This window comes from Agelaius phoeniceus, chromosome 9 (genome assembly GCF_051311805.1).
Source record: "Agelaius phoeniceus isolate bAgePho1 chromosome 9, bAgePho1.hap1, whole genome shotgun sequence".
Taxonomy (NCBI): Eukaryota; Metazoa; Chordata; class Aves; order Passeriformes; family Icteridae; genus Agelaius; species Agelaius phoeniceus.
In genome coordinates this window covers 6,934,036-6,960,289 of record NC_135273.1, presented here as the reverse complement: position 1 = coordinate 6,960,289, position 26,254 = coordinate 6,934,036, and the positions used below count along the sequence as shown (strand labels likewise).

General features: G+C 40.2%; 2 protein-coding genes across 5 annotated transcripts in view; one reads left to right on the top strand and one right to left on the bottom strand.

Annotated features, from left to right (window-relative positions):
• Window positions 1-5,332: 5,332 nt before the first annotated feature.
• Window positions 5,333-23,685, top strand: ENO4 (enolase 4). Of its 3 annotated transcripts, none has more exons than XR_013183424.1 (14): window positions 5,333-5,490; window positions 6,686-6,814; window positions 8,032-8,222; window positions 9,050-9,201; window positions 10,825-10,988; window positions 11,189-11,320; window positions 12,452-12,517; window positions 13,255-13,302; window positions 14,958-15,125; window positions 16,349-16,474; window positions 18,727-18,922; window positions 19,870-19,937; window positions 20,482-21,071; window positions 22,406-22,544. XR_013183424.1 is itself a non-coding variant. In XM_054637684.2 (14 exons), exons 1-14 carry the CDS (start codon window positions 5,356-5,358, stop codon window positions 22,492-22,494), a joined length of 1,782 nt encoding a protein of 593 aa, XP_054493659.2. In that variant the 5' UTR covers window positions 5,333-5,355; the 3' UTR covers window positions 22,495-23,685. The 3 variants fall into 3 exon arrangements, 2 of the variants coding, with proteins under 2 accessions (XP_054493659.2, XP_077038946.1); XM_054637684.2 differs by having other exon boundaries at window positions 20,482-20,599; window positions 22,406-23,685; XM_077182831.1 differs by lacking the exon at window positions 20,482-21,071 and having other exon boundaries at window positions 22,406-23,685.
• The window catches only part of SHTN1 (shootin 1), a 56,306-nt gene continuing 53,579 nt past the window's right edge, over window positions 23,528-26,254 (bottom strand). For both annotated transcript variants that reach the window (XM_054637074.2, XM_077182829.1), the window contains exon 17: window positions 23,528-25,071. In XM_054637074.2, the coding sequence (XP_054493049.1) occupies window positions 24,861-25,071 (211 nt within the window). In that variant the 3' untranslated portion in view covers window positions 23,528-24,860. The remainder of the gene's footprint in view (window positions 25,072-26,254) is intronic.

Genomic DNA, 26,254 nt, shown 5'->3' with positions numbered 1-26,254 from the left:
TGCCCCAAGTGATTAAGGTTGTAAAAATCAGGAGATATACCATGGGGAAAAAAATGCCACTCTTCCTTTTCTTCCATATTCAGTTTGTTCCCCAAAAAATGTGTTTAAGAAAAAAAAAAAACAAATCCAAATAAAACACCAAAATCCCAAAACAACAACAAAAAAATTAATAGGATGCAGGAATACCACAATTCCCTACAGTAATGTACAAATTATCTTTTTATTTGAACTCCTTAAACCATTCTGCTACCAGCTTCATTTTACCTAGAAAGAAACATAAAGGCTTCTCTTAAAATCTGTCCACAAGGACTTGAGAACTCAGTTAACGCTTTCTAATTGTTGTGATCTTCTTCTCAGCTATTACATTCTTGTAACTAATTCAGATTTCAAACTATTTTTCCTGTACCCCACAGATCACCAGTTCATCTGCACTAGTCAGGCTTCACTTCTCAGCCACGTAAACCTTTGCTCTACTGCTCAGTGACATAATCTACAAATTGCTTCCCACCACCCCAAAAGTTTCTGCATTTGTAACTGCAAGTGCCACTTCTCCAATACTTAAGCAAATTCAGATTTCTAATTCAATATAAAAAGAAAAAGATGCAAAACTTGAATGGTGAAGCTTAAAACATTTCAATTAAAAAATACCTTCTGCAAAATTCTTCACAGTGAGAGTAATGTATGGAAAGTATTAGGAAAAAAAGGTGCTTTAGTGCTCAGAACCTTTGAAAAGGTATGAAGTAATTATTTTCAGGAAGGTCTCTTCTTTCAACAAACTGGTAGAAAAGAGTAATTCCATTGTAATAATTTTTCTCCCTGCCATTTTCTAACTCTCTGTTTAGCTCTGTGCTTGATTGCACATTTTTTATAAATTGTATTTTGTATTATGTACTATAAATGTATTATGGCCATGTTGCTGCATCCTCTTTCAAGTTAAGCAAATACCTCACATGCAATAACTGATGTATTGGCACACGTTTCATGTAAAGTACTGAATATAAATTTCACATAGCCTGGTAACATTCAGACTCTGTATATATTTGTAAGTGTGTTAACATTTCAGAGTAGCATATTGACAATGCAGACAAAAATCCCTGTAATCCATCACATCAGGGTCCTTGAACTATGTAGGATTTAGTGGTGCCCCAAAGTTCACAACAGTTACTTCAAAATGCACACACAAAGAAATCCTGTAGCAAACTCCTGACATCCAAGACTAAAACCTAGCACTCATCAATAACCCCTGAATTACATAAAAAAACCTACACCCTACAAAACTATATCTAAATTTGAGGACAACTTCCTGTAAACTCAAAACTCAGCTCAAAAAACTTGTCTTTAAGTACTGTGTGTTCCAAATCACCTTTGGAGCTAGGATGATCAAACCTGTGAGCTCTCATCCTGCAGATCAGCAGGCTCCTGCAGACAAGGCCAGGCTCACCCTCGCACAGCAGGAGCTGAACAGACCCACAGGAAGGATCCTCAAAGTTTAGAAAGAAATTAGTACTAAAGCCCACTCAACTTGAAGTAACCACTGGAGCAGAGAATGATTACTCAAGACAAATGAACTCACATAGGAGTACTTGGGAAATTAAAATAGTGCTGGGGGAGCTGGGGGAAGTCTTAAATAATGATCAGAAATTTCCAAACATGCCATATATATCCTACTTAAGTCCTTGCAAGTTTTTATCTAGACTAAAAGTCTAATCTAAATGTTGTGTTCAGCCACGTCCTAGGACAGAATTTTTTTGTTTAATCTTATACATAAAGTTATATTTAGCTTTGTTACTGGAGGTTTTTTCTTTAGAGGATCTAGAATATTAAGAACAAAAAGAAACACTACAGAAGAATTTTATGTTAAAAAGTCATTAAAAAAAAGCCTTTAAGAAAATGAAAACGCCTCAAAAACAGTAATATATCTGTAGAAGACTAATATATCTGTATATATAAGTAATATATCTGTAGAAGAGAATTTGTATCACCAAGCTAAAAAGACAATCCTGATTTTCTTGGAAACGTCATGCAGTTTGTATGTGCTGAGAGCTGACTTCAAAGAAGCCCTTGTCAGTGGAATGAGCACACATTGTTCCTCTGTGAAATCCTACAAGAACACAGATGGCAGTGAGACCATGATCTTAATTGATTTAAGGGTCAAGTTTATATCTTTAAAGAAGCATTTTAGAACAGCAAAAAGCAAATCCTTCATGCAACCCTTAAGCATACTTGGGTTTAGAGCATTAGCACCATGTATTTGTACCCAAAGGAGATGCAGGTGAAAAAGAGAACACACACAACACAGTAGCACAAACGAGGAAAAGCTGATTGTCATTTCTTTCCTGGCACAAGACTTATCATAAAGGCTCGAGGTAAGTAAAAACTCTGTACAGTTGCTCTCAAAAGAAACACGACCCATTTCTCTCTGAAGCCAAAATAAGAAGCAATCTAGAAGATTTGGGGCAAAATCTGCTGAGAAGACATTAAAATATGATGTCACCCCTAGGAATGTCATATACAGATTGATACAATTATACAGATGGAGTTTTAATGTCTGTGTTGATATAAGGGAAGTATCTTCACTGTTTAAAAACAACAAAAAAGAAAGAACTGCTACAGGGTGTCATTTGTACCCAGTCATTTTTCAAAGGCCAGAGTTACACCAATCACAGGCTTTTCCTCACTGGGTTTGTTCCTTGGCTCTTGTTACATATACTTTGATTAGAGAGTTTTTAATTACACTTTAGCCTGTTATCACCATGGGGCCAATAAAACTAAGAGAAATAGAACTAAATTCTTTTCATTCAACACAACTGGTAACTAAACACCAATTAATTATACCCACACAAGCCTAATGAAGATAATGGGGTTGCAGAGAGTTCACGGATGGTATGAAGTGGCTTGTGGTATCCTAACCTTAATCAGTTAACTACTTTGTAATAGGGAGGATCACAGGATAAGCCACCCTCTTTCTACATGCTTACAATTACTATTACTGTTAATGGAAATTACATGGCCATACAGATAATTCATGTAACATTCACTTGATCAGGAAACAAAAATGATAAATACTTGAGGGACTCCCTACTAGTATTTCCAAGAGTTTATTGAAAACAAGAGTGCAAGGTTATTAAATGAGTATCATTCTGTTTCATCTCATTGCTTCACTTAAGGCAAACCTGGCAGATTTCTTCTTTTCCAGGGAGGGGACATCCACAGCATCTCTGGGAAATGTGTGCCAAGCTGTGCCAATGCCTCACCAGCCTCACAGCAAAGAATTTCTTCCTAATATTTAATCGGTATCCATTTCAGTTTAAGGCCATTGCCCTTTCTTCTATCACTGCATACCCTCCCCATCATTCTTGTAGGGGCCCTTTTAGGTACTGGCAGGGCTCTCAAGTTCCCCTGAGTTTTCTCTTCTCTAGGCTAAACCATGCCAACACCCTCAGCCTGTTCTCCAAAGCAGAGTTCTCCAACCCTCTGAGGATCCCAGCTGCTCTCTCTGAACTCATTCTGACAGGCCCACATCCTCCTCATGCTGTGCCCCCAGACACGGCTGCAGTGCCCCAGGGGGGTCTCAAACAATGGACTGGAGAGCCACAATCACCTCCCCTGAGCCGCTGCTCCTCCCTCCTTTCATGCAGCCCAGCCCCAGCGTGGCTTTCTGGGCTGGCAGCACACGTTGCTGACTCAGGCTCAGCCTCTCCTCCATCCGCAGCCCCAGTGCTCCTGCTCAGCCCCTGCCCTGCCCAGCTCCCTGCAAATGCCATGCTCAGGGGGAGCTCCATCCACTCCCTGTGCCACCAGTGGCAAAGCCATTCAAGAGCCCTGGGGCCAAGGGCAAAGCTCTGAGGGACACCCTTCATCTCTGGCCTCCACCTGGACATGGAGCCAAGTGGTCCATCCATCAAATCCATCCCTCCAGTTTAGAGAAAATGATGTCATGCTGTCAATGTCAAATGCTTTGCACAGGTACAGATGACACCAGTTACTCTTCCCTCAGGTACCAGCACTGTTACCCCTTTGTTCTCTCAGTCCTTAACTTTTCTTTTGCAACTTGGGTGGTGTAGCTGCAGCACTTGCCAGTGAATGGTAGCACAATAGCCATGGAGTGTATCAGCCTTCTTCATAATCCTAGGCAACCAGATCTTCCTTCTTCCAGAGAAGTCTGACATTTTCCCTAGTCTCCCTTTTATCTTCAACATGTTCCTTCACATTTTGTTTAGAAAGGGCAGAAGGTGGGAAACTGATAGAGAGAGGCACTTAAACATATCAGAAGACACAGCTCTCATATGGAGTGGTATTACACAGCCTATGATTATGCTCAGAGACCACCACACCAGCACCATTTACCTCCAGAAGCCTTTTCTTCCAGGAATATTTAATTAAACTGAAGCTTTCTGGGGCAAGCCTGTGCATGTGACAAATATCTGGCACACTATGTGGCTACTGCCACCCAGGCCTCTGACTGCCCAAGCCCCTCCTGAGGCAATTGTGTGCCCAAAGGAGCAGCCACCCACCACACCAACTCCTCCCGAAGTAAGAAAATCTAATGAGGCATTCGCTACCCACTCTCCTCAAGGAACACGTGGTGTCAGTTTAGAAACTTTTTCAGAGGAAACAGCTTTTAAAAAAAGAGGGTTTAAATCTCTGGAGAGGTACCATAGTGTTTCTAAGGGATGTGAAAGGAAAAGAAAATGATTCCTTAGGGATTTTCCTTCATTATCACCCCACCTGGAGAAGTGAGCACACAATGAGCAAAGGTCCACACATATTGATTTTAGAGCTGGGGAAGTGTGCAGCTAACGGCTTTTAAGCATCTCCATTTTCAGTTACTTCAACAAAATTACCAGTGAACAGTGTAAGAAAGTGAAAGTTTTTGTAGGAAATTGCGGGCTAAAAATGATCATTTAGGTCGCGAAATGTTTCCTTTCATTGAAAATGGAGGGCTTTCAAACCTACGAGTTACTGCGGGCGTATCGCAGCGTCGTCTTCACCAGACACTTCCCAAACCACAGCCTGTCCCTCTCTCAGAACCATAATCTTACAGAGTTTTGCTGCTCGGATGCTTTGAAAACCGAGGAGCGCTGGGTCGGGGCGTCCCGGCTCGGGAGGCGGTGACCGGGCTCTGAGGGAAGTGCGAGCACCGCGAGGCACTGAGAAACCAAAGCTAGACAGAACCATCTGCCCCCAACCCGGGCTGTTCCCTGAGGGAGCAGAGCCTCGGCAGCAGAGCCTCGGGAACGTGGAGCCGGGCACAGCGCCCGGAGGTGCCGCCGGCCCGCCCTGGAGCTGGCGGGGAGCGGGGGAAGGGGCGGGCGCTCCCTGACTCCGTTGCCCGGCAGCGGCCGCGGCCCCGCGATGGAGGCGGGCGAGCGGCGGCGGCTGCGGCGGGAGGCGGCTGAGTATTACCGAGGGCTCCGGGTGCCGGAGCGGATGGAGGACGCGCTGAACGCCCTGTTCCCGCTGCACCCGCAGGATCTCTACGGGGAGCTGGTAGCGCGGGGCGGGGAAGCAGCAGGGCGGGAGCGGAGCGGCCTCTCCTGGCCCCGCGGAGGGGCCCTGTGGGTGCCCGCCGTGCCCGTGCCTTTGCCGTGCCCGTGCCTTTGCCGTGCCCGTGCCCCCTCCCGGCCCTTGCCCTCAGCCAGGCCGTGCAGCGAGGAGCTCGGCGTCTCTGTGGTGGCAGTTCAGTGGTTTGTCCCCTGGCCCGGGCAAGCATTGCCGTGGTTCTGTGTTTGTGGCCCGTGGCGGCTGGGTGCTGTGCATGTCCGCAGCAGCCGGGCTTCTTGTCTCGACACAAAAACAAAGTAGCCCACAGATGGACTAATATTTGTCCCTAACAAAGCTGCTGCTCAGCAGGGATGGCTCCCGGGCCAGCGGTGACAAGGGACTGGGTGCTGTTCGCCCTGCAGCTGCTCATGAAAGGCAAATGGGCCCCCATGGAAGGGTCAAGAATCAGACCAATTTTATCTGTTCCCACTTGGCAAAATGGTGTTGATGGTAGTCATAATGAAACTTCAATTAGTGACAATACTGGAATTGCCAATACTAGAATAGTGAGCAGATCTTGAAAAAAAAAAAGATTTCTAGTATGGTCTTTGATGGGAGAGTGGCTGTGGGATGGAAATATCTCATTCCATCTTACCCTGTTTCCCATCTCCAAGTGTTTTGCCATTATCAGTGGAAGGGACTGGAACTGGTAACACCTTTCCTTGCTTTGCTTGGTAGTTGGCATGTTCCTCTTCTTCATAGCCTGAAGTGTTTTGTACTTTTCCCACTTGGTAACCTGTGGTTTGGTGCCTCTCCAATTCTGGATTAAATAATGAAACCAGTAAGGAAGTATGTAGAAACCTCAGGTGAAAATACAGTCCTTTTTCTAAACCAACATTAGTGTTTATTATCTACGAACACAGACCCAAATGTATTGAGTTAAGATAGTTCATCAGGCCCCATAAAGACCATGTTGGAAGAAGAATGAGGACTCTGCCTACCAGAAGTCATGGTTTCCACTTTCTCACAGGGCTCAAAGCTTGCTGGAAAATATAAATCATGGAATAATAGAATATGCTGGGTTGGAAGAGCTGATAATGTATTTGTTTAGTGCTGTATTTGATTCTAAGGTATTTCGTGGAATAAAAGCCTCTTTGCCTGGAAATTGACTTTTAATGGAGTTCTTTCTCTTTCATTTAAGGCTAACTACTTTTCTAGATTTTCAAAAGCTCCAGTAATATGCAAATTACTTGGAAGAAAAGTTATTGATGGAGTTGGTGAGCCAACATTAGAAGTGGAAATATACTGTACAGTTAAAAACTATGAGAAGGTATGAGCTGCTTATTCTTGTTTTATTTATTTTACTAGAACAATATCTGAGAGAGGTACTATTCTCACATCCCAATGTATGTTTTATTTTCCATCTTTATGACAAGACATAAATCCCAACTGACTGTTGCAACTTGGAAAAAAAAGGTGTAATGAAAAGTTAGACAGTGGCAGCAGCTATGAAAGCTTTATTTTCCAGGAATTAGACAATATTTTGTGAGTGAGACCTGATAGTGTATCTCCGTATATTAATTTTTTTTCTATCTTCATGATCATGTAGGTTTTCCTTACACATATACTAACCTCATACATTCACTTTCATTTCACCTTTTTCTTTAATTTTCAGATCTTTAAATTTTTCTTTGTGTGACACTTTCAGAAAAATACAGTACAGCTGAAAAACACTATGGATAGAGGCACTTCTTTTACATTGAGCTAATAGGCAGATGTGGGTGACAGTAAAGTCAAACATACCCATTTAGCACCTGCAGTGCAGAATTGATGGCTCATCTCTTCCCCAACCTGAAATATTCAAACTACATCTTTGCAGCTCTAGCTATTGTGGAGTAATTATTTCTACTTTCCCTCAGCTGAACTCTGGTTCACTTAATTCTTGAATTACATGTAACCTCATAGATATTCACAGGATATAAAGTTAATATTGTTAATGCAGGCAACTGTGGGAAATTTGTAAATTATGTCTTCCTTTAAGTGAATTTTCTTAATATCATTTGTTGTTCATCAGTACAGAAAGATAGGTTTGAATTATCTAAGTAAGACAAAAGTAATTGATGATGAGGGATGGCATTAAGCATGAATGCTGATGAATCATGGTACAACAGGCTACCAACAGCTGCAATAAAAGGTGTCCTAGTGACTGTGTGGTCCTTAAAATAACTCCATTCTATTCTGATAGCATAATATGTGTATAAGGCAGACGTGTCAGAGGGGTTTTGCCTTTGTAGTTATAATTTTAGGTCAAAAAGCTTGAGTAATGTCTGCAATTACCAAAGTATAAGAGCCTAAAAAGAAGGTGCTGGATGAGAACAGACAAGTGGAGCAAATAGATCTGGGGATATGTACTTGTAGAGTTAGTAAGGACATAGCTCTTAGTCTTTCAAAGGACGTTTCCAAGTTAGAAATTAATCAGTGTTTTAACCCTTTTACATTGTTTTGCTGGGTTTGTTTTTTTGTTGTGTTTTTTGGTTTTTTCCCCAGAGGATTTGTTCCAGTGTAATGGCTACTCATTCTCAAATACCTGAAAATGCTTTACCTGAAACAATTGAAGCTGATGAGAGAGAAAGAAATGACTCTGTTTATACTGCTGTGGAATGGGTCAGTGAATCTCTGAACACAATGTTAAGGGACTTGGACCCTACTGACCAGTGTCAAGCTGATAAGATGCTTGGGTAGGTCTTGTATATTATGAAAATTATGGCATTTGAATATTTGAAATATTCACCATTAATTAATATTGCAGTGAAAGACATGTAGAATATTCAATGTTTTCTGCCTTTTAAAAAATATTTTTAGGATATAGTGTCTGTCTCAGACCCATTTCACTACATTATTGCCTGCTTTTCATAATTATGATATAAAAAGCATGCTGGTTTGGGCTGCACCACTGAACACAAGCTGTAGCAAACAGACCTAATTGCCTTCCATGTGGACTAGATTTGGGAAAACCTTGATAAAGGGAATAAGGACTCAGTTGGGAAGTGAGTCAATATAAGATTTTAATGCATTGTTTACACTACTTAATGTATCTCACATACTCAGTTTGCCTGAATTGGCTTTCTGTGACCCATGGGTGAAGATTTCCTTTCATGCATGTAATTGAAATTCATTTCACCTCACTGTCTTAACCTAGGCCAGGCTGATGGATGTCATGAAGTCATGACAGGATCTGTTCCTACTCATGCAAAGGAAATAAATCCTTCATGCTCAGGCTGTCTGCTCAGAGCTGACTTTCAAACCAGAGTGATTTACAAAGCTTGTACTAAGGTTTGCAATGCTTCTGGTCCTTTTTTGTTTAAACAGTGCTGCGGATTACTACCAAAAAAGAATGATATGATAAATTTGTGGACTTCTCCAGCTTCACACAAGGAATCTATGGCAGTAGCTCAAATAAAAGCACTTTACCTCCTAGCATGTTCTTTACCCTGCTTCACATCTGTCTATATGTCACATGTCTAACAAAATTTTGACCCAGTAATTTTTATGCATCCTCCCTCAGAGAGTACTTTGCTAAGAAGGTAGAAGAAAAAAAGGAAATTGAAAAGCAAGAAAAAGAAATAAGAGAGGAAGAAGAATCAGCAAAAGTCACTTCTTCCCCTGCTTCATGCCGTTCAGCTGTGACACCTAAGCAAAAAAAGGGACGAAAATCAGGTTTTGCTTAATTTATTTTAATATTTTCTGCAATACAGATATTGAAAAAGGTCCTAAAAGACACCCTGTCTCATGTTCAAAGGGTTTGGTTACTCTCTCCTGACCTTTTTGATCACAGCAGCTTCTGCAGTAAAATGAGGGAGGGAAAAATACAGTTTCCTCATCATTCACATGCATTGGTTGAACAGTTTCTGCCTTTGTTTTACAGTTGGTTTAGACAGGAGGTTATTATTCTTCAGAGTGAGGAATAAGAATGGAGGAGGATGCAAATGAAGAATGAAAATGATAAGGAAAGAAAAGGAAATCACAGAACTGAGTAGTAAAAAGGAAATAGAATTAAGATAGAAGCTGAAAACAATTGAAAGAAGAAGGAAAGTTTCATTCTAACACTGAGAAAAGGAGGAAATACAGAGAAAAGCAAAAGAGAATGAAAGAAGAGGGTGAGATGGGAGTAAGGGGAAGTATAGAGTAAAAGGAAGTAAGCAAACATCCTACTAGAGGAAAAAGGAAAAAAGGGTGTGAGACTAGAAAAACAAGGTAGGAATACACAGCCAAAACCAAACAACCCAAACAAAACCCCACCATATGTTATCTCCATCTATACATTAAACTCAGACAAAAAAAGGGTTGTTGTCATTTGTTGGAAGGGCAGAAAATTTTGGCAAATCATTATTTCTTATCAGTTTAGTTGCAACTATCAGTTTAGTGGCAACTAAAAGACCTCCCACTTCATATGTTGGATGTGTGCACAGTAAGTTCACCTTCCACCTGAGATTTAACTTCTGCACTTGTCAGGTCCATCCAGATGTCATCGTGGTGTGTTTGATATTTGAGTCAAGCTTCTGCTGATACATCCTTTATGTGTTTTCACTAATTGTGGCATTGATTGTAATGTTATTGTTAGACTCAGTGCATGACTACTTGGAGCCAATATCAAACAGTTCCCAATGCAGTGATTCTTGGGAATCATCACTTATTGCAGGTTCAGCAGGTGCTCCCTGTAAGTGTTCATGTAAGCAGTGTAGGCAATAAATGTGGTAGTGGAAACTGCTTGGTTTAAAGGATTTTGGACAAAGTTACTGTATCTGAAAGGGAAATAAATTCTTATGAAAATGTAATGTGTAATATTTAAAAGACCTATTTTCTCCTTGGGAATTCCAGTTGTAATAGGCCTGAAATTTTTCTCACAGTCATTACTAGATGAAATCAAGTGTTTGTACTCCCAATCAGGTTATAATGTAATCTGCATTTTTTTTGCAAAATCTGAGCATTTAAGGAGCACAATTAAGAAGACTGAAAACATGCTTTTGAAAGGAACCTGAAAAATGATATAATGTTATTGGATTCAAACACAAATAAATAAAAATTTCACATATTTCAGTGGCTGAAAGACCTCCAAAAGAAACAGACTTGAAATGCATTTGAAAACAGAGTGAGGACAGGTACTCTTCTTTCTTGTAAGGTCATTCCATATAAAACAGCTGACAAAATTAAGTTTTAAAAAAATAAATTATTGTTTTTTAGTGCATTGAGTGCACAGCGAATATTTACTCACATAACTCTGATCCACAAGCATATATTTAGCACCACGAAAATGCTTAGCTGCTACTCTCTGTGTTGTAGGAAAGAAGGTGTCAGAAGATGCTCCCATCTCACCTGCAGAGCCTGCTGAGCCGGTGCTGTGTGGCAGCTTGGCCATTGGGGGAGCATCACTCGCCATAGCAAAGGCTGCGGCCACCATCAGCCGTGTCCCGTTGTACTTACACACTGCACTGCTGAAACACAAGGTACACCTGGCTTTGGTCATTTGGTTCATTTCATCCCAGTTACCATAATTACTGCAGTTGTGACAGTGTTATTAAATTTGCCTCATAGAACACAGCCTTAACACCATTGCCCGTGTTTGAACCCTGTACCATAACTCAAATATATAAGAAATTATTCTGATTTTTACATTTTTATTTTCACCTGGCACTCCCAATTACAGGAGACACCTAAAGAAATTACTCTACCACTCCCAATGGTTACTGTGTTGTACTGTGAAAAAAATTCACCTGCAAAACTGAAATTAGTCAAAGAAGTTATGCTTATACCACCAGTTGAGTTATCACTCCAGCAGGTACTGTTTCCTTTTTTTTAATTAATGTATTGTATAGACATCATAATAACTACATATGTACATAAGTCTTTTCAATGTTGTCCTTACAAACTATGTTTTTCATTTTTTGTTAGCTTAGAAGGCCAAAATTTTAACAAATGTTAGTGCAGAATTCTAACACTAATAACATTAAGTAAAACGATTATTTAAAAGAAGAACCATGAATATTTAAGTTAAAAATGGATGTTTGTATAGAGGAAAAAATCAGTGCATTGAAGAAGATGTCAAGGAATTGTGTTACACAATAGTAGATTTTGCATTAGTAGATTATAAATATTACCAGTTGTTTGATATAGCACACAAAACAACAAAACCTGTAACAACTTCACAGGAAAGCATGAAATATTTGGGAATAAGTTGCTTTAAAATGAAATTGTGACACTAGAAGGGAATACAAAGAGCAAGAAGGATGGGTAAGACAGATGGGATCAACTCTCTCTCTTTTTGCTTAGCCATGTGTTGCATTAAAGAATGTATCTGCACAAGATGCCTCCATTAGGGCTGTGGTTTCTACTTTGTGTGCTGCTGACCTGAACAAATAGCTGAGCTCGATTCTCTTTCTTTTGGCTCTTCCTTTAACTTTTCTGGGTTGTCCCCCAGGGCTGTTAACAGGGTCCCTGATTCTGCCCCATTCAAGGCCAGGATGCCTCCCAGTGCCCATGGCAGGGCAGGAAGGTGTTTGCTGCAGTGCAGAACTCAAAGCTGTTTGTCCTGCTGTTGCCAGCTGTGACTGACTTCTGCCCCCTTCCTGTACTGGCACCAGTTTGAGAAAATCTGAAATGTCCTTTGTGAAGTTCACACTCAACATTTACTAGCTCAGCTGAAAAGGAAAAAGAGTAATGCATTAAAAGTAATGAAAATCCCATAATCAAATATTCCTGCTCATTCCACTGCTACTAACCCTTTATTGTTGGGCATGACTGCATTTTGTGGATGGAGAGATTGTGTTAAGGAGTCTGTAATGGTTTGAGCTTTTTTGAAGACTTTATATTAAAATTTGCATTTAGAATGAGTGTTGCATCTTTTCTGATTTAAGCTGCTAAAATGAATTAATATAACTTTCTTTTGAAGATTACTGTTGTTTAATTTCAGGGCATAGAAATAGTTCAGGAAATTCAGAAAGAAATGACAAGAAAGATGGAGTCTCCAGGCAAAACGGTACAATAAAAAATGTGTTCTTACAGTGAGATTTACTTCATTTGATCTTTTACTACCCTCGTCCTTTCAAACATCCACATGGAACACTTAGCCTATGGCAGGCTCCTGACACAGAATAGAGGATGTGTTTCTCTGACAGATGAATAAAACACTGGTCATTTGGTGATACTAAATTAAAATTAGAAAAAATCATTGTTCTAAGCATAGGCTTTCTGTTTACCTTCAGAAATATACTGGGAGGGAGTGAATGGTATCACAGGGCATATACAATATATATTCTGACCTTGCTACACCTCTCACACAGAACATATTTTATTCCAGGTACTATTATTGCAGCAGTAAATCAGTCTCAGTGTGTGCATGTGCTTTTTGGAAAGCAATGTTGTTGTGTTTCTCCAAGTACAGAGTCTAGATTCTCATTTTTGATGGACTGGGTGAGAATGTCTTGAAAAACAAATGATGGTTGGACAGATGTCCACCTAGAAATAAATATTTTAAATTAGTAACCACTGCAAAATAAAACTATTAAACTATTAAATAAAGCTATTTCCTAACTGAAATATTTGGTCTCTTTTGACCAAAATTCTGTCAATCTTTTCTTTTCTTTTCTTTTCTTTTCTTTTCTTTTCTTTTCTTTTCTTTTCTTTTCTTTTCTTTTCCTAGTTTTCTTTTCTTTTCTTTTCTTTTATTTTCTTTTTTCCATGGAATTGATTTCTATCTTCTTTCACTCCCAACAGCCTGTTTCACGAGCAGACAGTCGGAGAGGAAAAGCACAAAAAGCTCAGGTAAGAAAAGAGATTTTATCTCTAAGCCTTCAACAAGGTATTAACAGCAGCAGGGAACTTAAAATGTTCTTAAGGAAGGAAGCCTTAATCTACATCACCATTTTGGAAAGGTCAAGGCAAGACTTAAATATTCCAAATGCTCATATTTTACATAATAATTTAAATTCTTCTGACTATACCTTCCCTTCAGGGGCAGTAGAGGAAATAGGGAGAAATTTCTGGGATCTGATAATTTTTCTCAGATAGAAATGCTGGTAATTTGTCTAAATGAGCATTTTGCAGGCCTCTAACACCAGCAGAGAACTTTTGATTGTGTAGATCATAAAACTGTTAACCTGTGAGATTTGTGGATTGTGCTGTTTCCCAGCCCTGGGAGCAACACTCCAAATAGTGGGATAGAAATGCCATGCAGGTTTTGCTCTTCATTCTGAGATGATTTAAATATTATCAGGTGAGAATCATTACTGTTGTCAAGTATAAAAAAGAAAGGATCAACAAAAGCTTTCCTATTTTATTGTTGCTAAAACAACAAAAAACTCATCATGAAGATGCTGGCCAATGTTTTCCTGGTGAGTAGTTTGCATATCAGTACCACAATATGTACAGCAATCATAAGGTAGAATATTTCTGTAAGATATACACAAGGAAACAATGCATTAGATTCTCTGAAAAAAAATTCATTTATTTCAGTAGGAGAAAACTAAAGGAGACAGTAGTGAAACTGAATTTAAAACTGATAAAGGCACCATGTTAGTTTGAACTTTTTTAATGAGGGAAAAAAAGGAGGAATTATAAAGTAGGCAATGAAGAAGAATTTATTTAGGTTAAGGAAGTGAAAACTAGACAGAGGAAAATGTTTATATACAGATAAACAATGCTTTTAATAGAATGTAACAAGGCACAGCATATGGACATCTTGAAAACCACATCAAACTGCAGATTTAAACTCCATCTGAAGTGCAGGAAGACTGCAGCATCTTTTGCTGTCTATTGCTGGATCTTTATAATCCAAAATTTCCCAGGCTTTAAAGCTAAAAATCAGTGTTTGGAAAACCTACAGAAAAACTGGCAGCAGAAGGAAATACATGAAATATTTGCTCAATAGTTGCAAATGTGGCTGATGTCCAGCAATACTGTCCCTGAAGCAGACAAGTGTGTGCAGCTGGGCTGGAGGTATTTCCATGAAATTTCTATGAAATTCGTTCCTTCTAGAAGCCTTGGGAGATTCTTGAGGTTTCTTGAACACTCTCCAGAGTCAATATCAATGTTGTAGTTGAGGGTTAATGAGTAAAAGCTATATAAAAGTGGAGGATGTGTTTCTGTGGCAAAGAGTTGGTCCATAGCACCAGAGCATTTATGGCAGCCCAGTGGTTGTTAAGAGTGCCTCTAATGTAATTTTTTAAACCAGTGCTAGCCATACAAGACTGAGATCTGCATGACTAGACATATTTCCAAGGACTATTGCTCTCTACTCATTAGCACTTGATAATCCCCCTTTCCCAGACAATTGTTGTTAAAGCCACTAAGGAGATTTGTGAGAACAAATCTATAATTTGATGACTAAATGCAGACTGAAATGACAATGAAAAAGAGCCCATAAATATGTATAATAACTATGTGTGTAAATAAAATGATTCTTTTCGTTTTGCTTTCAGCCAGGATCCTTAAAAAGAATATCACACTTAGGCTGCCTGATAACAGGATATGATAGTCTAGAACAACTGCTACTCCAAATGCAAGCAGCTTGCAGCAATTTAGGTCTGGAGCTGGGAACAGACATGTACTTAGCAATAAATTGTGCTGCTCATGAATTAATGGATTATGTAAGTTTTTTTTCAATTTCGCTTTTCTTGGGTTTTAAAATAAGTGTAGCTGTTAGTTAACATTATTATTATTATTATGTTGCAGACTCACCTACAAGCTCCTAACTCCGTTTTTTAAAGATAGCAATCAAGCAAACAGAAAGAATTATCTCTGCATTTATAAATTCTGGCTGAATCTGCTTGTTTTTCCATTCTATTAAGCTACATCTTTTCTTCAAACTGTCCTAACATTTGCTTGTATTTTTACTATGGTGTGTTTATATACACATTAGTGCCCATCTCATTGTGCATCAACATTAATGTTTTAATATCAGTTTTTTAATGTTTTTATTTGACAAAAACCTGTCTATCTCCTGACCAAATCTTACAGTTCTTGCCCCTTATTCCAAGATCAATCAGGTTTTTCTCTAAGCAGAAAAAGGAACTTCCAATTCCATTTAGTACCTCATGAGCTTTTTTGTGTTGGGGTGTTCTGTAGTGCCAAAGCTTCCATTACCAAAATCTTTTGTGAAAGCAAAAGATATCACCTGGCTGTGATATCTGTATCCTATACCAGAATGTGCAAAATCTTAACCATTGAATTACCAGTAATTCTGTAACTTTCTGTTATTGAACTGTCAAAGCCACTAAAGCAGTGGATATCCTGGCACAGTTTTACAGGGGGCCCTTAAAATTCCTCCCAGGCTGCAGTTTGTGCTTTCCAGAATGATGAGACTGGTTTTAAATTAGTCTATTTTTTTATTTTTTTTGAAAGGGGAAAGAAGCAGGAAAAGGCAGTATCTTGGTTTTGGGCACTGAGAGTGCACTCCTTGCCCCAGCAATATTTTCCTCATGAAAATGAGGAGAAAAAAAATCACCTTTTTTTTTTTAAGAGAAATTTTTTTTTTTTCACATAAAATTCAATAAAAATGTCAAATATTGCTAACTTCGTGCTGTAATTGTGTCAAAATGGCAGTGTTGCCTAGCAAATGCTGAAATAGATCTCTCTCCCTTTGGCAGTGGCGTTGTTCGGAGCCTTTGGCATGAGCCCACTGGAACCCAGGGTGTCACTTTAGGCAGAGTTTTCTGTGACAATGTGCTGACAGCTCAGACACAGGGTGAGGCAGATGAGTGAATGCCTCCTGACTGAAGCACACACAGCCCCTGCCTTCACAGAGATGGGTACACTCTGCTTTGCAGGGTCCTAACTCCTTGTCTTTCATGCTTTTTACTTCGCTTTCTAGGATAAAGGAAAATACGAAATACTCACTGGAACATTCAGAAGTCCTGATGAAATGGTTGCCATGTATGTGGAGATGATTAAGAATTTTCCTTTTATTATTGCATTAATAGATCCCTTAAGAAAAGAGGTAAGATACCACAGTGCAGTCCTGCAAAAACTGGTGGTACTGTTCAGTGGTATATCACTGACCTTTTCTCGTTTTTACAAAACATGAAAAATACAAAGCTTCTGATTTTCAAGTTTTTAAGCACAAAAACATTACTAGAAAATGCATCTAACAATTTCTTTGAATATATTTCTTTGGCAATATCCAAATTTTTCAGTACTTTTTACATAATTTCTGATGGAAAATCCTGACAGAATAGAGTCAGTACACATACCTTAAAGAATTACAAGAATTTGCTTTTTTAATCTGATTCTACTTGCTAAACCACTGTTATTTTGATTACATTTTCCTCTTTATGTACACTATTCAAATTATAAGGTGAAATTGTAAAAGTCAAGTGTATTACAAAAAAATTGATGTGTAATGCAATGTTATATTAAGCTGGATAAGCAAACATTTGAATTGTTGTATATTCAGCCCAAAACCCACCAGAATATGTTATTGCTGCAGTTCTTTATGATGGATATTTATAACCAAAGTCCTGCCACTGGCAGCATTGCTCAGCAGAATTTTTCAGGTGGGAGTAAGACACCTCTGTGATCAAAGTTAGAGGAGCTGATTAGTGTGGCCAATCAAGTACAACAATAAAGCACAATAATATTAAGCATGTTATCAAGCTGTAGATGGATAAAAGATTGCATAACTTTAAATATTCACATTTATACATGAGGTTAAATTTCCATGCGTTAAAAAAAGAATAAAAACTTAATTGCTGCAGAACCTACAATTGTAGACTGAGATTCTGCAGTTGCCCAGCTTAATACAAAATTTGCTCTTGGTGTCAAATTTCACTTTATCTTCTTAAAAATAAATATAGAGAGTTCATTTTTAAGAACAAAACACAAAAAAACTGTGATTGAAGGGAGAAGAAAAGTGATGTTGGCTCTGTGAATCTGCCCAGTGCCTGAATCAATAATTCTAAAACTGCTGAACTGCAAAATCCATCTGATTTTGTCCTTAACTGGACCTTTGAAAGTTCATTTTTTGCATAACTGTGTTCAGTATTACCTCACTCTGGTTAGCCTTGCCTCCCTGTGTTGTTTCAGTCTGACTCCCTGAATTACCACGTTCCAAAACACCAGGTCATTCCCCACTCCTGCCAGGGCTGCAAACTTCCTTGAGAATTCTTATGAAGGAAAATCTGTGCAAGATGAGAACCAGCAGGAGAATTACAGCACACAGTGAAGGGCAGTTGGGAACAGAGTACAGACTGAGGGGAAATGCCTCTCCTCTTCCTCCTCCTCCTCCTCCTCCTCCTCTCCCAAATCTCCAAGGTTTACCCATGCCACATCTTTGCCCCTGATAATCAAATCCTTGAGGATTAGTTCTGGTACCAATTAAATAATTCATTGCCAGACACCAGGCCACTTTGGTGTTAAAATTTAAACATTTGTTCAAGTGTCAAAAACTTCATTTTCTCTTATGCACAGGCTTGAAATCCATACAGGAATGGCCCCTGATGTTGATTGCAAGTACATAAGTACAAAAAACTGATCCACAGAGCAAGAATGGCAGAATTATGAAATAGAGATGTTTTTAATGTGAGAACTTTGCATTCTGTGGACACAAAGCAAGCGAATTAATTCGTAAATTTCTTCTTTCAAATTCTTTACATATCCTTGTCCTTTATTTAGCCTGGACCATGTAGCATGTGGACAATGCATTAGAAAAAAAGAAACAAAGGCCCTGAAAAATGGAGCTTTGCTAGAAAAGAGAGCATTGCATTCCTCTGTTCCCTATGGGTCCTGCCATTGAGTCTATGTCTCCTGTTCATTATTTTATGTTCAAACAACTATGACACTTGAAATATTAACTTGAAATGTAACACAAAAATGAGTCATTTGAATAAAACAATAAAAATTTTTTTATGTTCCATCAAAATGAAGTAAATTTCAGGAGGGAAATCAAAATAGCAGACACCTACACTTAATTGACTTTAAGTATTTTAACTATATTTTGTGCAAATAGTGTTGATTAATTTCAGATTAAAATTTATGTTTTCTAGCAAAATCTTAAAACCCAAGGAAAATCCAAGTGGTATGTTTTTCTTAGGCAGACAGATTTAAAACACAGTATAAAATGTAGTATGTTTATATGAAGGGCATATTTAGGATTAAACCCAGATTATTACTTAGTTTTTACCTCCTCAGTTAGAGTTTCCATTCAGTTTAGTTTTTTCAAACTGCACCTGTTTGCTCAATTTGTTTGTGCAGGACAGAGAACAGTGGAGTAGCATCTGTCGTGCCCTTGGTTCCAAATGCTTCCTGATTGCAGAAGATGCTGCCACACAAATTTCCAAACTCAAAACCGACCAAAACATAAACATAGCAATGTGCAGTGGTGTTGTGCTGAAATACATTAACCAGACCACGGTGTCAGACCTCATAGAACTGACTGGAATTCTGGATGGTGAGTAGAGGGGGGAAAGGCTGAAACCAAACCCTGCAAGCCACACCTGTAAATATTACGTGTTTTCCTTTAATTATTCCAATTAAAGAAATGCTAATTTAGAAGGCACTTGTCAGAAGAAACTGAAATTCAAGTTTTGTTTCAAAAATCCCTGTCAAGGGGCTTAAAACAGCAGTCAAGGCTTCAACTATTGTCAGTTAATACACTGTGAATGTTTTGAACGTGGGTACCCTTTGACACTGCAGCTAAGTGTCATGCAGTTAGATATCAGAATTAAAGAAAATAAGAGAGATGTGGTCAATTCATCTAAATATTGAATAATTTTAGCATTAATAATTTAAAAATTCAGACACGTGCAAACTGTTAAAAATTGCATTTAGATTATTGACTACATATTATTGAGCCTTTGCTGTAAGTATTAAGAACCTGTGCAGCTTCATATGTAAGATTTCTCTTTGTGTCAGATTTCCTTTATTCATTTTTATTCCTAAGGAACAGATGGACAAATTTAATATAGTTTAGTTTTTTTTCTTTTTCCTTAAAAACACCCAGAATCGCTGTATCAAAGTGAGTAAATAGCAACTAAAAAATTCCATTCAGTCAGGATGGTAAATTCTTTTTTGAATAGAAGAAAAATAATTTCTATAGTGAGGAACACATTTAAAATAAATAACACAGCCTGATCAGACAGATCAGGGAGAGGCAGGGACCAGGACAGGATGTTCGATGTTCCCTTATCCATCTGAAAATAAAACAGAATGCTAAAGTAGCAAATAGCAAATACAGCAATGCAGTTTACATTTTTGTCAGGTGGGGTTTACTCCTGCTTGTATTTAAGCTTGGATAGCCCAAGGGTAAAAAGAAAAAAAAAAAAAAAGTCCAAACAATTTCTGTGTCAAATATATAAAATATACTCTAATGAAGGTGTTCCCTCCTGTTATATATAGGTCAAAGACATATTTCCATATTAGGAAGTCCAGATAGAGAGTCTTCAGATGAGAGCCTCGTGGATCTGGTAAGTATTGAAAGCTGTTCAATTGCAGAATTGCAAAAATACTGCTTTTAACATGTACTATTTTTTAAGGAGAAAGCCTTTTTGTGCTTGAGAAAGAAACAACATTTTACAAAATGGGCTTTTTCTAGGGGGTTGGTTTTTTTTTTTCCCCCACAGAGAGTGGTTATTCTTTTGAGTGTAAAGAGAGCACAGAGGAAATTTGCCAAAGCAGGGAGTATATTCAAAAGTGTGTATGATCCATTTGCTTGCATTAGTTTATAAAAAAACTGAGTTACTTACAACATTCCTGCGTAGTAACAACACTTTAAGCAAACACCCTTCACACTACTATATTTAATCTTTTGCACATAAAATTTCCCTTGAGATGCCAGCTGAAATTACTGTTTGCATCGGGCGGATCTTCCACGGGGAGCTTTTATTTCCCCGTTTTTCTCAGCGGAGGGAGGAGGGTGTTCACTTAGACTCAGGATGCCGTGGTTAATTTTTGGGCATGACTTCACTTGGCCCAGCGAGGAGTTTTAGCCCGGGCCCTCTGTCGTTGCAGGCTGTGGGCCTGGGTGCCAGGTTCCTCAAGCTGGGAGGTCTCTGCCGCGGAGAAAGGGTGGCCAAGTACAACCGGCTGCTGGCTATAGAGGAAGAGCTGGCCGCGAATGGAGCGCTGCGTACGAGCTTCTTTCTTACTTTGTTTTCAGCCTGCCATGAATACGGGCACAAAGATTGGAGGGAGAATGATTGAAACTGCACCCCAGGAGGGAAGCGGAATCAAAAGGCTGTAAATAAGGGCTGACAAAAAAAGCCTAGGATAGCACTTGCCACAATGTATATTGTTGTCCTAATGGATTATCTGTTTACTGAATGTTAAAATAGACCCCTTCTTGAGGAGTAGCCTACATTAAGCTTTTTTTTCCCCCCCAGAATTAATTGGTTGGAGTCTTGAAGCCCACGGTGCAAAAAGGAACAAAACAAAAAACCGTGCATATAATGTGTCGAAAGCTGCCAAAATGGAATTTTAGGCCAAATACCCCACCTCCCTTGAGGCCCGAAACATATATTGCTAACAAAACTTCATTTCAGAACCCTCTTTTGTACGTTACATTTCCAGCAAAATGTGTTTGGAAAGCTACAATTGCGTGGGTAAGCCTTAAATAAAACCCAAGAAAACCCCAAGTTGACGATGCACATTCAGCCTTAGCCACTTGTATGCATCTGCCTGCCTGTTTCAGGGTCTGCATCTTCTTTTTACACTGTACCAAGGCACTGTTAAATGCTTAACAGTTCATTAGAGCCCCTTCTCACTTGCTCAGGTATCAATCAAGCCAGAATAAAGACACGCAGTCTAAAGGGGAGGCAGAGAGACAAGGAGAGGAAGAATGGAAGGAAAGGGTTTGCAGGAATTGTATTATGCCCAAGAAAAGGAAACACGAAGCAGAATTAAGTCATTTTACCCTCTTGTTTGTAATAATTTCCAGTGTTCTACGCATAGGAAAGCAGCACTTGACATGCACGCTATAGAACAAAGTTTTTAGTTGAATTTTTTTTTAATTGAAAATATGTTGAGCTTTTTGAAATCTCCCCCTTGCTCAAAAATAACCATTGTAAAACCAGAAACATATAAATTATTTTTTTTTTGCTGATAGTTTCACAGAATGTACTTTTCAAAGATAAGATAGGTAATACTAGAACTATGAATTTTAACTGCCTCAGCATATTAATATATTGCCTCCTCAAATGGCAAAGGCTCTCGAGTCTGACAAATATTTAGACCTATATCTGATGAAATGAAACAGCAACAATCCCGGACACCGTTAATCACTCGGCAGAAATAAGATCCAGTAGCCAAATCAGCAGCAGGGCAGTGGAAGGTCTGAGCTGCACACCAAGCTCCTCATGTGCTGGGCTGGGAATGCCCAGCAGAGCCCAGCCAGGGCACTCCAGCGCTGCCAGGTGACTCCGGGTGACATCGGGAGTGTGTGAGGAGCACCGGGCCCGGCTCTGCCATTGCCTGGCCCCTCTCCCGGGCTGCTCCAGCCAGGGCACAGCAGCCTCCCCTCCCCTCCCCTCCCCTGCCCTGCCCTGCCCTCCCCTCCTGCCAGGGACACCGGGCTGGGTGGGCAAGGAGTCCCAGGGCTGGGAATAACCAGGAGCTGGACTGTTGGTGGCTGAGCTGCCAGTGATGGGAGCATGAGCACAGTCGGCTGATGGGAAGCTGGCAGGAGCACCAGTGCAGGGGGAGACAGAAGGCAGCAAGGTGAGGTGTCAGTGAGGAAAGGAGTGCAGTAAATACCCCAGCTCAGGCTGCAGTGCACCTTGTCCTGGTCTGTAAGCAGTGTTCTTCTTTTCTAAGGACCAGGCTTCTAAAGGTGTGTCCAGTCTTGGAGGCATCATGTGGCATTTCCAAAAGAACATTACAACAAACCCCATTACAGCAAACATGAGCTACTTTTTTTTTTCTTCTTCTTCTATTTCAGGTAAAGCAAAACTTGAATTTGTTGATTTTGCTGAAGAATCACAGCCAGGACAACTTGCTGATGTGCTTCCTGCCCCAGAGCAGGATTAGCTGCCTCCACAGCTCTCAGTCAGCCCTGAAGATACACAGCCTGCCTGCTCAGCACCCAGAGAATAGCACACTAACCTGGGCTCTCAACACTAATTTGGGGATAAATTTCTAAGAAAAAACATTTTACTAAGAAACTCACATATTAACTATTCCTAAATCCATTTATTTTTGAGCAGTTCAGCCAGAAATCTCTAAATGATTTCAAATACTGGCTTCTCTTTTCCCAGGGACCATTGCCTTCAGCTGAAACCAAATTAACTGAGCAGTGACTATAGTCACTGAAAATACCACAAAATTCTGTGCTGCATTTGCAAATTGACAAAACAAATACTGCTGTGTTAAGTCCAAAACTAAATGTTTGTTTTGAGAAAATCAGAATCTCCCTCCATACAAAGAGCAAGCTGTTGACAAACAGTAAAAAAGCCCCAAGCACAAACAGAACACCAGATTTTACAAAAAAAACAAAGGCCTTGAGTGTTCTGCTGCTCCATCCTCCCCACCCCCTCAGTGCTGCTCTGAGATCCAGCCTGCAAAGGAGATTTTGCTCCACTTGCAGCCCTCAAGACAAGTGCAAACCCCAAATGTTGGGCACAGAGCTGTGACTGGCATCAGTAGGAGCCCGCTCCAGTTGGCAGCAGTGAGTAACAAGTCAATTCCACAAGGTCTGGGAAACTTGTCAGGAGTCTTTTTAATAAGCAACAATGAAAAGTTAAAGAAATAATTTATGTTCTAGGTAACAAAACAGTTTAAGTAAAAGAAATGCTTTTTGAAAACTTCTGGGTTTTGCATAATTTGAAAATCTGAACATATAATACAGCAGCAATAATTTGAGGAAAAAATACATATATGAAATTTTGCATTTTAAGTTCAGTGTAACAGACAACTAAGTAAAAAATTAACAACCAGAACCAATGCCCCCAAGAAATGAAAATATCAGTGAGAGACAAATTCCTGCAAGTTTATGAACTGTATGTAATTCAGTCATTAGATCAAGTCCAAGATTTTCGTAGCAAACATGCAAAAACCACCAAAATAGATGTGAAACCACCACACTCATTACTATCATTTTATTTTTAGGAAAAGCACCAGACAGTTGCATGCAGAGCCAAACCAACAAACTCAGAACATTCATCCTTTCAATACTATCACTGTTTCAAATAATTAAATAAAAAAGAATCCAAGTGCATTCAAGTACGTGCCCACCCAATTTCAGTTACACCAATCTTTAGGTAAATCCCTGATTCCATTTGTTCATTATAAAAGAATGAGATACTGTGCTGAATTTAAAGAGACTACAATGGAATGTGAATTGACAGTGGAGCAAATCAATGATGTTCCTATCTCACCCTTGTCATAGAAATAAGGGCTGAGGGAAACTGGGATTTGTGTTACCAAATACAGACACCTGAAGTGTCACCTAATAGAGAAATTAATGCCACCAGTGTGTGCCAGGTTCAAAGCAAGGGCTCATTTGTGAGCACTGTGAGCTTTCAGCTGGGAGTTCTCAGAATGTTGATGATTCCCAGTAACTTTCAATCCTAGAATGAATCCCAAATGCAGCCCATACCCACTGGAGCCTAAGGCAAGTTATTTTTGTGCAGCAGTAAAAACAGACTCCAGCTGCAGCAGTTCCAAAGCTGCTGTGTAACATTGAAACAAAACTCAGGAGCAAGTCTTTCTTTGCAAAGCTTTTAACCCAAATGACAGCACCAGTCCCAGCCCACAAAGCCCTGACCCTGGCTATCACTGCCAAAAATCCTGGTACCACAATGAGATGCTGCACTGCCTCTGCATTTCAGTCTCTGTCCCCTGACAATCTGAGACAGAAGGGTTGTGCTTGTGCTTTTCACTTCCTGCCTGTGTGGGGACAGCAGGCAGGGGACCAACAAGATCTTGGTTTCAGTGGATATCTTTAGAGCAATGTGTCTAAACACATTTTAATTAATAATTAGTAACACCCCCATACTGAAGCTGATGAGGGTGTAATCACTTACAGGGTCTAACCCAAACCTGTCCAGCTCAAGAGGGGTGCAAGGGGCTTCTGGCAAGCTTTGGAACAGACCTTCAACAAGGCATCTTCTCAATAAAAGAAGAGTTTAAAAAGCCTCTTCAAATCCATTTTTAAAGGTAACTGACACAATCTAAGAAATTAATAACCATACCTGCAAAATTAAAATGGGAAAGGGATTTTGAGTGACACACAGTTATTTAACACTTCAGTGCATGTAACAAAAGCTGCATACAAAGACCATTTCAATCTGTATTGTTTCTGTCTGGAGTACAGACCGTGGCCCCTAGTAACACACCTAAGCAATTCACATGTCCAGATAATGATTCCCAAAAGGTACAGCCTTGCAGAGTAACAATTAACAGCTAGAACTATCTGTTTCTTTCATTTTCCCAACGTTAGTTTCTTTATGCAGTGGCTTGCTTTTTTCCTCTTTCACTTTGTTCTGGTTCAGGGCATTTTCAGACATTTGATCCCCACTGGTGGACACAGGATCTAAAACTACCACGGATTCTGTTTCTTTTTCACTGCTAGAAGCTTTTCTTGTCAATTCTGTGTGACTAGTTGATCTAGAAGAAAAAGAATAAATATATAAATACAAATGACAGTTCACATATTCAGAAGAGCATAAAAACACAGAAAAGCATTTCTCTTAGTAGCACATGCAACCAAGACAGGTCTGCTAAGCTAATAAATAGATTCATGGATTTAACAGCTGTTATGTACAGATAGCAGTGCACAAAATGCACCAGTCACATTCCCCCTCCTGAATCATTTGTTAAGCCAGGCATGGAAGATGAAAAATGAACTCACAAGGCACTGAAAAATGGCTTCTCCACACCTCTATCCCAGAGCCACCTGCCTGGGGGCTGCACTGCATGACTCTGAGGCACAGAGTAACCAGGTGTTCCCTTGGCTGCTGCTGGTCTCACTGGGAGCAAGAACTGATGATTCCTGGAAATTCACCTACTGCTTTGCTGAACTGTCAAGGGCGTTTGACCCAGGCTCTGTGCTGCAGAAATGGGGTTACACCACCATTGTTTGCAGTGCAGGGATTTGTGGGGATAAAAAGCCTCTGAGCAGGGAGGAAGAAAAGGTCAGAGACACCTGGGTTATTTGTCAAAGCTGGCATCAGCCTATAAACACTACAAGCACTTGTGTGTATTCAGAAGCTTTGTACTGATGTTGCAAACATGCAGGCAAATCCTTAGATTAGCTGGAATGCACCAGCAGAGAACATGGCAAACACTGGGAATGCTCCACCTGAACAAGTGGCAGACTGGGGTGTTCCCACTGCCACCTTAACCCTGCTGGCTGGGCAAACAGAGAGCCTGAGAGCACAGGCTGTGCCTGCTGCACCCTGCATTCCAGAGCCTGAGCCCCTGAGCTGAGCCCCCAGAGCCTGAGCCCCCAGAGCCTGAGCCCCCAGGGCCAGATCCCCCAGAGCCTGAGCCCCCAGAGCCTGAGCCCCCAGAGCCTGAGCCCCTCTCAGAGCCTGAGCCCCCAGAGCCTGAGCCCCCAGAGCCTGAGCCTTCCAGAGCCTGAGCCCCCAGGGCCAGATCCCCCAGAGCCTGAGCCTTCCAGAGCCTGAGCCCCCAGAGACTGAGCCTTCCAGAGCCTGAGCCCCCAGAGCCTGAGCCCCCAGAGCCTGAGCCTTCCAGAGCCTGAGCCCCCAGAGCCTGAGCCCCCAGAGCGTGAGCCCCCAGAGCCTGAGCCTTCCAGAGCCTGAGCCCCCAGAGCCTGAGCCTTCCA